The sequence below is a fragment of the Rhinolophus hipposideros genome, assembly GCF_964194185.1.
Source record: "Rhinolophus hipposideros genome assembly, chromosome: 5".
NCBI lineage: Eukaryota > Metazoa > Chordata > Mammalia > Chiroptera > Rhinolophidae > Rhinolophus > Rhinolophus hipposideros.
This window is the reverse complement of record NC_138051.1, coordinates 76544363-76556900: the sequence shown is the minus strand read 5'-3', so window position 1 is coordinate 76556900 and position 12538 is coordinate 76544363. Positions and strand designations below refer to the sequence as shown.

At 42.3% G+C, this 12538-nt stretch overlaps 1 protein-coding gene across 19 annotated transcripts in view; it reads right to left on the bottom strand.

Moving 5' to 3' along the window:
* Positions 1-12538, bottom strand: part of SIPA1L1 (signal induced proliferation associated 1 like 1) — a 335407-nt gene that overhangs the window by 16588 nt on the left and 306281 nt on the right. For all 19 annotated transcript variants that reach the window (XM_081047663.1, XM_081047664.1, XM_081047665.1 and 16 more), the window contains 2 exons: positions 5667-5906; positions 4269-4434 (listed from right to left, as the gene is read on the bottom strand). In XM_081047663.1, the coding sequence (XP_080903789.1) occupies positions 4269-4434; positions 5667-5906 (406 nt within the window). The remainder of the gene's footprint in view (positions 1-4268; positions 4435-5666; positions 5907-12538) is intronic.

Genomic DNA, 12538 nt, shown 5'->3' with positions numbered 1-12538 from the left:
ACAAATATTTACAGTTATATATAAATGACAAAAATTTCAGATAGCTATATCTCTTGCTAATGTCTTGCGCCTTTGTGACTAGATTTTACTTTGAGATTTTTCTGCGAAGCAAGCGTCTGAGAATCCCATTCATTAAGAAACAACAGGCACACTAACAATATTTAACTACCCGGCACCCTGAAAGCCAGCAGAGCATTTGGTCTGTTAACAGGAAAGCTACCTTTATTCAGTTCCTCTTAGAATACTGTTCACCTTGGCAGGGAGAACAATGTGGGGAACAGGTGAAGATATGAGTAGGAGGACTGAGTCACTGCTGGCAGAAAGCTACTGTGGGACTTTCCAAGACACTTTTTAACAAGAGAGATAACGCTACAGCAACGAATCCATTTAGGGTGCTGAGAACACAGAGTTGACACTTAGGTTCATTCATGTGCTTTGCGTCCAACACGATTCCACTCAGCAAGCCAAGGGTTAATCAAGTCAGCGCTACCCACAATGTGGTGTGCACAGTTGCTGCATAAACACAAAAATTATTAATCAAGCACATTGTAAATCAGCCCCAGGTGTAGCCAATTGTGCTCACTTTTGAAAATTCATGATGAGCCAAACCCAAGGTACATATGCGCCTGCCTAGAAAACTAAGCTGCTATGACAAATGCTTCACGAGTCTTGAAGTGGACAGAACTTGGTATGGAAATGATTTCTCTTCTCACTTTACAGAGAAGAGTGGCTTCACAGAGAGGTTCAAAGGCTTGCCACTTGTAATTAAAACACAAACAGAAAAACCCAACCCTCCCTCCACACAAAACCAAATCACCGCTCATCTATCTGCAAGGTTGTAGGACAACCACAGAAGGCTCCTGCTTACCAATCAGATCTCAGATCTCTTAAGAACTGCTCTCCATTTTTTTTTAGTACCTGTGTTCAGCAAAGGGATTTCCTTCTCCAGTGAGTATCCCCACCCTGATGGTTTTATAGGAGAGAAATTTTCCACCACTTCTAGCTTCAGCCTCTTTGGGAAATATTAGTATACTTTAAGGCTCTAAACAGATGCCTCGAAGAAGTCCTTTAAGCAGCATGCTTTATTAAAAGTTATAACATCCTGCAGTAAAGGGAGGCAGGATAGGAGATGGAAGGAAGCAGTCTGCCTAGATGATTTCTGCCCATTAAAAAATAGTAGGACCCAATCTTGTCCAAACTCATTAGGCTAGTCCTCACCCCATCTGTCTGCAACTCTAGCCTTAGAGGTGTGCCCACCGCTCCGGTTCCTGCAAGTGCCCTGTCTTCCTTGTAGGTCAGACCAGAGACTGCTGAGTGGCCCTGCCCAGGACTGCCAGCCCCTGGGAAAGAACCACAACAGTGTTGACGGCCAACTCAGAAGAGATTTTAAAGAGCATGTGGCCAGAGGTTTTTCAAACGATGCTCCAAGGAGCACTAAGGGTTCCTCACAGCATCACCTCTTGGTGAGAGGAGATGTTCAGGTGGGACCCAGGAGCCCATGACACTCAGCCCTCCCACCAGAGAAACTCTGCTTCCTCAGTTGTACATATTGGGCTTACACGTATAATTTTATTCAAAGAAAGGGTTTTTGGGCATTAAAATCATTGATCTACTCTGTTCCTCTGTTTCGGAGCTGAGGAATAAGGCCTAGAAAGGTGGCATCTTGCTCCAGGTCAGTCTCCTGTTCTCCCCTCACTCTGTCCAGTGCTCCTGGCTATTAGTAGAATGGGTTACCTGCACTTGCATTTAGGATGAGCAAGTATCAGGTCTTCCTAAACACTGGAGCTGCAGGAGGCCTCGTTCTTTGGTCTATACCTGAGCGTGTTGGCTGGAAAGCAGTTCGTATCACTGTCTGTCCACTCATCACTGTATCCAGCCCTCAGTGAAAATAATGTTATCCATCTCTGCCTGCCAATCAGGTTTCCTAGAATGTTACACTCCGCCATTTCCCTTGAGGTAGGAGCTCTGCAGCATCTGTGTGAGGCCCTGCAGCCACCCACCTCCCAATTACAGCCTGCTCAGCAGTGCGCTGCCACAGATATCGGAGCCCTGCAGCAGACATCTCACTCTGCTGGCAAATGAGTCTGGGAATGACCCTGTCATTTGATATTCATGATCGCTCATAGGTAGCACTTGCCAGCCAAGAAAGCCAGTGTGGTATGAGTGGGTTCCAAGTTATCACAGCCTGAAGCTGGCTACGCCTGGGACCACGAAGCCTGATGCAGTGGCTTGGAGCCTTGAGCCACTATGACCTGGAAGACTTCCCAAGGGCACGCTGGCCTTATTGACACAGTAGATTCATGGTCATTTAGACAATGAATCTCAGAAGACACACAGAGCTACTTAGCTGAACTCATCCGAGACCAAACCGAAAAGGAGGAAACTGGAGAGAAAACAGGATATTTCCAGTTCCTGCTTCCAGCCTCTTTACAGCAATAGTCTAGTCAGCAGAAGCATTTTCTTTGCAGAGGGTCTGACAGTAATATAGTCACAACATAAAGACGTGCACCCTTGTTTCACATAGGAATGTTAAAGTAATTCATTTTGGAAATAAAAGCCAAGACCTAAAAGAAGGGCAAAACAGACATTTGCTTTCAATTATTTCCACTGCATGAGTAAATGAAAAGAACGAAAGCTTTTAAGCTTGCCCCTTTCCAAAAATGTTAGAATTGGACGAAAGATTCCTTTACACAGCAAGTTTTATTTTCCTCTAAACCCAAAGGAATACTGTGAGATAACTTTTACTTATAAAGGGTCCCTAAACATTTTAATACACCTCTTAGGGTTTTGATGGATAAAGACAGACGTTTCAAGTACCATCTTTTGCGAGGTTGCTAAGGAAACCATTCGTACCCCGGGTGACGAGTCGGAACTGTTTAGTGCTGGCTTAGAAAACAGAAATCAAGATTGGCATGTCTTTAAAATGATTTATGAGCTTAATGTTTATGTTAATAAACCATTTCTTTCTCAAAACTCCAGAATGATGTTTGGAGTACATTTCACTTTTGTAAATGTTGATTTTTAAGTTTAGGAGGTATCTGACTTATCTGGAGGAGAATGCACGCATGTGCACACACATACACACTGAGGCATGTGTGTGTACGCACACGAAAATGGTGCTGAGAAAGTCTGCCTAGGACACGACCACACAGCTCCTCTGGATGGCACGCCCCTTGCATTCTGATCACAGTGTGAGGATGGTGAGTGCTTAACAGTCTAGCTTCCATTTTCAATCAATTCTCAAAGTTCTTAACTTAAGCGTTCTAGTCACTTCAAACAGACTACAAATCATTTAACTAAGAACCTAGTGAACAGAACACATCAAAGTTTACTGCCATGACCTTCTGCGGGTTGGACTTCCTTCTCCTGGGGTTATCCAATACACCACACACGGACGTGCCTTATGCTCAGAGTGAAATACCTTTGGGCCTCGCTCAGCAAACACCAGCTCCGAGCCCTGGGAGCGTGAGACTGCACACTTCAGAAGACAAGAGTGAGAGCCGTAAGTCGGCTTCAGGGGACCTCCAAGCTGAAGTGAGCCAAGCAAACCCTTTCACGTGGTCATGCAAAGGTCTGGCCATTGACACACAAATATAAACTCCGAGCAAGTGTTCAGGACTCGAGGAGGGGGACTAGGTTCCAGAGAAGGCATTTGTAGTCTGGAATTCTGAGAGGGGACGGAGAGAAAACTTAATAAAGTAGAGAAGTCTGGAAAGTTCTGAAGGTAAGTGTGTAGACTTTAGTTTGCTGGACTGAAGAGCACATAGTGTATGGCCAGTAGGTTTGCCTGGCTGGGGTCAGGAGGCAGAAGCAAGGCCAGGGTGCTGTGGGCACATAGGGCAGGGGCTGTTTGTGTGGGAGAAGGGGAACTGTTTGGACAGAAGGCACTAAAGACCTTACAGAAAAATTTCTGTCTGACAAGGGTGCCAAGGGCGCCACAGTTGTCTCTGTAGAGTTCTAAGAAGCAATGGCATTTGATGCAATAATGTCAAACAAAGAGTATGCTTGTGCACTACTATGAGTAGGATACCCTGGAAGAAGGAAAAGCCATGGGGGAGGGACAGATTACTATAACTCGGAGTAAAGAGATGTGGCTGCAGGAACAGAACATTTGGAAAACACTGAACTAATTACTGGGAAGACTGGATGATGGCGGGAAGTGGGTTCCAGTGAGGAAGAGCCAGGAACCAACACTTCTTGGAGGGTGTAACTGCGAGCAGCTCCATCCCATCTGAACTCTCATGCTATTTACCCCAAGTTGTCCTTACCTTAAAGTTCTTCTGGGATTCGGGAGGGGGACTTTCAAGGTCGATGAGTTTCTTGAGATCCTCCTCAATGGTGGACTTGGAGGTTGGCTTAGGGGACGCCCGCAGGTCCCTGGTTGAGGCACGCAGCCTGGTGTGGGATATTTCATTGCCATCACTCTGATGACGCCTTGAAAGAAAATGGAAAGAGATGGGAGGAACTAGATCAGTAAGTCTGACTGAAGGGCACAAGGGGCTCTGAAGGATGTAAGTCAATGGAGAGAGATTAGAGGAGAGAAAAGGAGAACTGCTTCTGTTCAATTACATTAGAATCTACTCGGATAAATACTTGTTAAAAAAAACCACAAAACCAATTTGAGACACAAAATAAAAAGTCTGATGAATAAATCACTCTTTTACAGGAAACTATCAGCTCTACTAAGCCAAAATTAGCAACAGACTTATTAATAAAAGAACACTGGGTATGAATCCCAAATGCAATTTTTATATAGACAAAAACAAACTAATTGAATCTTTTTCTTTTTCTGCACTTCTTTGTAAGACAGTCCTTTATATTCAGGGGAAGTCATTTACTTTCTAATATTTCCCCTCGTGCCTCCTGGCTCAGTTAAGAACTACAGGGGAAGGCTATGATTAATATCATCAAAGGGACAAGTGTGGTCTTTACACCAGAGGGTTGATCATTCTGAAATTTGTTCTTCAGATACACAGTAATCCCCCCTTACCCGAGGTTTTGTTTTCTGCGGTTTCAGTTACCCACCCCGTGGGCAACCATGATCCAAAAATATTACATGGAAGACTCCACAAATAAACAATTCCTAAGTTTTAAATTGCATACCATTCTGAGTTGAGTGACGAAATCGTGCACCGTCCTGCACAGGATGTGAATCTTTTTTTTGTCTAGTGTATCCACGCTGTGTATACCATTCACCTATTAGTCATTTAGTAGCTCTCTTGGTTATCAGATCGGTTATCAAGTTTCTGTTTTATTATTAGTTATTGTTGTTAATTTCTCTCTGTGCCTAATTTATAAATTACATTTTCTCATAGGTATGCACGTACAGGAAAAAACGTAGTATATACAGGGCTCAGTATTACCTGCAGTTGCAGCCATCCACTGGAGGTTACGGAACATAGACCCCACGGACAAAGGAGGACTACTGTACTCTTTCCTAGGAGATCTAAGATTCTCAAATCTGAATGTATGACAATACATTTTATTTAAGGAGTGAGGTGGAGAAATAATGTGTTAAGTTTTACTTAGGAAACAAATACATAATCTCCCTACAAACCAACCCTTCCCTAACCCCCAGCCTGGCCTTCTCGGTTGTAAAAAATTGCCCCCGACTTTTCTGTTCTCAGTCACGTTAAAAGCAAACCACCCAGAAAAAGAATTCTTACTTTCTTGTGTCCATAAACCCCACGGAGTTTATGGTTCCTTCGGGTTTTTTCCATCCAATCAGGTACTTGCTAGTAGCTCCCTGGCGAGGGTAGAAAGTCCTGGGACCAGATGAGGAGGATGAGGACGAGGAGAAGGAAGGGGCGAGCTGCGAGGAGGTGGCAGGATGGAGCTCCTCTTTAGGGGAACTTCTGGCACTGGTAAAGACAACTGGGCTGGCAGAGTGACGGGAGCTCATGGTACTGAGGAGAAGCAGGACAAAGACAAAATGACCCAAGTGTGCAAGGGTGCATCTGGGGTCAATACGTTAACTATAAAAGTGTCATCCAGGATGGGGTTACAGCTGGGTTAAAGAATAATGACTATTTCATACAATATTAATGGGGATGGCTTGCTGGCCTTCCTTGCTTTCTCACTGTAATTTAAATGTCTGCTGTCAGAGTGAAAGATGGTCACTGGGGCTCAGTGTGCACTTTACGTTAAAAAGTAAAAATAGTAAGACTGTCAGGGACACTTTGAAACACACTGGCACCATTTAAGTTTGTTATTGTGAAGTCTAGAAGAGGCAAGTGATGGGAAAGTCTGCAGTAAAAGGTCTAGGAGTCTCAGTGGCTGTCTGTCTTGCCTTCCTCAGAACTAGAGGTCATGGTGATGCTCCCCAGGCCCAAACCAAGAAGGGAAGAGGAGACTGGATCAGACATACAGTTTCCACCACTCACATCCAAGGCCAAAGGGGCACACTGAGGTCTCTTACCCCATGGCATCTGGCATTAATATTGGCTTTGTAAACATCTGCTCATGAGAATGAACTATCTTATACTACACACAAAAATCAACTAAAAATGGATTAAAGACTTGAACATAATATCTGAAACCATAAAACTCCTAGAAGAAAACATAGGGGCTAATTAATCTCCTTGACTTCAGTCTTGGCAATGATTTCTTTGGATTTGACACCAAAAGCAAAGACAACAAAAATAAACAAGTGAGACTACATTGATTTAAAAAGCTTCTTAGAGCAAAGAAAACCATTAACAAAAAAGGCAACCTACGAAATGAGAGAAAAAAAATCTATCTGAGAGGAAGTTAATATCCCCCCAAAATATATATGTATACAGAACCCCTCCAACTTAATTAAAAAAAAAAAACCCAAACCAATTTAAAAATGGGCAGAGGATCTAAATAGACATTTCCCCAAAGACATACAGATGGCCAACAGGTACATGAAAAAGTGCTCAATATCACTTATCAGGGAAATGCAAATCAAAACCACAAGATACCAGCTCACAACTGTGAGAAAAGCTATTATCAAAAAGAGAAGAAATCATAAGTGTGAGCAAAGATGTAGAGAAAAGAGAATCTTTATGTACTGTTGGTGGGATTGTAAACTGGTACAACCACTACGGAAAAGCTTTGAATGTTCCTCAAAAAATAAAAAAACAGAACTACTATACGATCTAGCAACAATTCCACTTCTGGGTATTTATGTGAAGAAAACAAAAATACTATCTCAAAGATACCTGTGCCCCTATGTTCATTGCAGCATTATTTGCAATAGCCAAGATATGGAAACAACCGAAGTGTCCACCGATGATAAGGAAGGTGTGGTATATATAGCTGTGCACACACAATGGAATGTCGTTCAGCCACGAAAAGGAAATCCTGCCATTTGCAACAACATGAATGGACTCGGAGGGCATTATGCTAAGTGAAATAAGTCCGACAGAGAAAGACAAATATTGTTTCACTCATACATGTCAACTAAAAAAACCCCAAACTCATAGAAACAGAGAACAGATTGGTAGTTATCAGACGTGGAGGGTTGGGTGGGTGAAATGGGTGAAGGTGGTCAAAGGTACAAATTCCAGTTAGAAGATACATAAGTCCCGGGAATGTAATGTATAGCATGGTGACTAAAATTGAAAAGCTCTTCATCATCAATGTATTTTAAAGTTTGGTTCAAGACTACAAAACTAAAGTCTATAGGACTTAAGAAGAAGGCTACTCATTATACTTTAAAACTCACAAAGAGAATTTTTAAAACTAGGGATGAGAGTTTAAGCTGACCACAAACGGAAGGGCCTTTATTTGTAGGATTTCCACACTTCCTTCCCAGTGACATCACAAGACCTAAGTTCACATTACTTGAGCCCTGCTGAGTTCTCTAGCTTAGGCTGAGGCCAAAGACAGCTGATTCTTACCATGATGGACTTTGTTACTGAAGGTTTAATTAACAGGATGTGGTCTCAAGGCATCCCACAACAGCACTTCCATTTATCAAAAACTAATGGTCCTAATCTGAATAATGTATGAACTTTGGTTAATAATAACATATCGATATTAATTCCTGAGCTATGCCAAATGTACTATAATAACATAAGATAAGGACAACAGGGGAAACTGCGCGAGCGGTATATGGGAACTCTCTGTATTACTTTTGCAACTTTTCTGTAAATCAAAAACTATTCTAAAGTTTAAAAACTAAGAAAAAATACCCAAATCAAACAAACAAACAAAAAGAAAAACGCAAAACCCCCAAACCCTAATGGTCCTGAGATAACACATACACGTGAAAATGAATCTTGAACCCCTACTTCAGATCTTACATAAAAATCAATTCCAGCTGGATTAAGTATTTAACTGTAGATCTAGAAAGTCTAGATTATAACACGGAAAAATATTTTTATGATAAAAGCAGAGGTTCTTTAAGACGATCATAAGGGAAAGGACTGAATCCCGTCAAAAGAACTATTCAGTCAGAGTAGGAGAACGTATGTAAAATATATATCCAATAATGGGCTCCTACCCAGACTATATAACTAACTCCTAAAAATCAACAAGATAAACAATCCAACAGAAAAATGGGCAAAGATCTGAAAAGGAACTTCCCACAAGAGGACCAATAAACATTGGTGCTCACCACCATCAGTTATCAAGAAAATGCAAATTACAGCCACAAAGAGGGACCCACCAGAACGACTAAAATGATAGACTTATAATATCAAGTGCTAGAAGGAATGTGAAGCGACGAGAACTTTCATACGTGGCTGGTGGGAGTGTTATCTGTTAAAACAACTTTGACAAACGGGTTCACAGTCTCTGCTGAAGTTGAGTGGATACGTAGCCTGTGATTTAGCAATCCCACTCTCACCCAAAAGAAATTCATACACATTGTGTACCAAAGGACGCCTACAAGTATCTGTAATATCCGCAAACTGGAAACACTTGAAATGTTCCTCAACAGTAGAATGGATAAACGAGCTGTGATGTGTTCCCACAATGTAAATATACTGCAGTAATGAAAATAAACGAATGGTACCTGCAACACGTGGAATGAATCTCACCAACAGAATGTTCACTTCAAGACACCAAACACGGAATAATACATATGCTATGATTCCATTTATATCAAGCTCCCAAATAGGCAACATGAATCTAGAATTTCAGGATTTAGGGGAGGAGGTGGGAGGGCCTGGGGAAGGCGTGTGGAAAGGAGGGTGTTTGGATATAGGTTCTGTTCCAGTTCTCGATCTGAGTAGAGAGTACACGGGTATGTTCACTCATCTCGATGCACATTCATGGCCTGTGCCTTTCTCAGTATGCACGTGGTACTTTAAACACACTCACAAAAATAAAGCAAAAGGAGATAACCCGAAAGGAAAAGGTCTTATCAGTCCGCAAGGCTCTGCACCAGATTGGAGAGAGTTGAGCAAGGTGTGGAGGGAAGAAAAGGAGACCTGGAGGGTTTTCCACACTAACTGGACCTTATTCAGATCAAATATGACCAACCACCTCCTTTATTTTTGTAACTAAGGAGGAGGAACTGGGCCCAAACTTTACAAAAGATATAATAATAATAAATGACTAGCCACACTCTAATCCCTCTAACAATTTTTTCCAAATATTTTTCTAACTAGAGGAGATGGAAACTCCACCCCCACCCCCAAACTCTCCAAGGGAACATAAATTGAAAAGCAATGCAATCTCACATAGTTTTTACCCCTTGATAACAAATATACCATTTGTTTGCTTTTAAAATTTTTTTAAAAAGGGAATGTAAAACTCTTCCATAAATGTAGTACATTAGATCAGTAAGAACAAAATAATAGGTTTCTGTTGTGGAAAGAGAACAGAAAGGTGCATCAAAAGAAAAAAGGAAGTGGGGAAAGACTTTAAAAATAGAGGCAGACAAGCTCAGAGAGAGTAACACCAGAGACCCAGAGTAACAACGCCATGCATTAGTACGGGGAACATCTAGAGAGAAGCTTCTGAAATGGTTAAGAGTGCAGCTTTTGGGATACTTTAAAACAATGATAGACTTGTGGCTATTTGTTAGTTACTAAGGGAAAAGATCTAATCTTTGGTTTGCAGATTTTTTTCACCTGATTATAGCTACCCCATACACATTTTATAGCTCAGATGTGGTGTTGTCTCAACTGTGGTCAGTGTCTGAAGCAGATTTCAATAAAATAAAATGCAATGAATCAGGGTCTAACGCACATATCTCTCAGCTTGGATAATCGTGTGCTGGCTTTACCTGCCTTGATTAGAATCTACACGAGCGCAAATGTGTTTGAATTACTGGAGCTGGTTCTCACCCTTGAAACACATGTTAAAATACAGATTGCAGGGTCCCACCTGAGATTCTGATTTAGTAGGTTGGGTGGGGTGGAGGGACATGAGAATTTACACTGTCGTGTTCCCAGCTGAAGCTGTGCTCCCTGACTCAGACTGAAAACCACTGTACAGGAAGTATAGCTGAACTGCCCCGTAGTTTATCTTTCTCAGCCACAAGTACCTTGATAGGGTAATGTCGTGCAGGGTGCTCTGCGGGGTTTCTGCTCCCACTTATAGTAAAATAAGACCCGGTCTTATATTAATTTTTGCTCCAAAAGATGATTGTCCAGCTAGGTCTTATTTTCAGGGAAACACAGTAGCTTGTCAAGCTCTTCCCTTCCTGTCTGAATTTAACTACAAACGTTATTTCTCTGAGAGGCATTTAAGTTTTTGTACTAGATTATACACTCTTTCTTCACTAGTGGTTATAATCAATAGCCCTACTTAACAATAGATTAGATTTGGGAGCAAAGTTAAAAGCAAAACCAAACAATTCATTAATGTATGTAACTCACAGCATCAAGGTGAGCACTTTAGTATACCTGCCTCTAATTCAGAAGACACATGAGGGTCACCTGGGAGCTTTTAAAACACACCTTCTAATCCTAGAGATTTTAATTTAATAGACCTGGGGTGGTGCCTGGGTTGTGTATTTTGGCAAAAACCTTCTTCCACGAGTGTGCACACCAACTGAGAACTATGGCTCGCATCTGTTGACTTATTCATATTGTTATGACTTCATCAAAATCCACTTCATATTGTCAAGATCAAGAACGTGACATCACTGGAGCGGCGTTTCTCCAGACGTGGACTGTGGCCACCTACAGGTGTTGATGGAAATGAAGATTCTTTGGGCACATCAGATCTTCTAAAGCCCCAGAAATCTGTAGTGTAACAAACTCCCAAAGGATTCTCATGTTCCTAGAGTTTAAGTACCATTCATGAGCCCCCTGACTCCTCCCATTCTAAAATGGACCAGCTCCTCCTTCGTGCCCCTGGCCCTGGCCCAGCTGTGTGGGAGGCTTCTTGAAACTGACCAATCCTACTGGCCTCAAACCACCTGGAGGGATGTGCACCCACGCACCTTTCCTGAGAATCTCTGCAGTGGCTTTTATTACAAAACAACTAAAACAAAGTTGTCAGCTTCACATTTTCAAAGGGGAACAGTGTGGCTGGGCTGTTTCATTCTCCTGGAGATTTCATGATAATTCAATATGCTGCAATTCAGTTTTACCCATGGCAAATTAGATCTCTCTACAGGAACTGCGTGAGAAGGTAATGAGCCAATAATATGGAACAAAGAGAGAATAGTAATAGACATGTTACAAAGTGACAGCTGCAACATTTACTGTTTTTTCTCATTATGTCAAAAGTGAGTTTAACTATGAGTATGGGCAAACTGGAACCACTAAGAATTTAGTCGGGGTGTTGCTGGATTCCACATGAAGAGACCACTAGCCTTGTTCTTTATATAAGCGATGGGGCATTTCCTCTTTCCTAAAAATGGACCAACCTTTGATTCGTTTGGTCACTCCAGCACATTAATTTTGAAAAGGAAGAGAGGACACACATATACACGATACCTCATAAGAAAAGAGGAGAAGAAGAAATGGGGTAACTGGGCATCTGGGATGATCTGAATCTGTCCAAACTTCTCATCGTGACCTGATGAAACCATAAACCACGTGAGCAGCAGTCTGGCTATCTTACATTCCCAGCTGTGGGAAAACTTTGCAGGAGTGGACGCTAGATGAGCCATCTGCAGAAAGGGAGCTAGTCACAGCAGGTGCCACTTACAAAGGAAGAGCCACAGTTGCCTGTGGACCTTGCAAAGGGATGACCCACACAGGACGGGGCAGCCTGACTGGGAAACTGTTCTGCATTGTCACTGAGACCACCTTCCTCTGTGGAAAACATTTGCCAGCCACTCTCTGTGCTGCTGGAAGCTGCCAAAGGAAACACTGGGGAATCATCTACTGTTCAGGCATGACACGGAGGGAGGGACTTTAGACAGATTGGGCCTGCTAAGAGTGATGTTTTCAGGAGAGGAAGAGCGGTGATTAGTCACCTGTCAAACGGCTGTGGCCAAGGCTGGATGGTGACCAGGACGGGGGAGTCGATAGGGTTTCCTGTGATTACTTGTACAAATAACAAATAAGCCTTTGGGTGACAGATAATGTGTAGGATAATGATTGGGGAGGACTGTGTCCTCCCACTGTGTTCAGCACCAGCCAATTCTGTCCAATTCTGGGCTCTA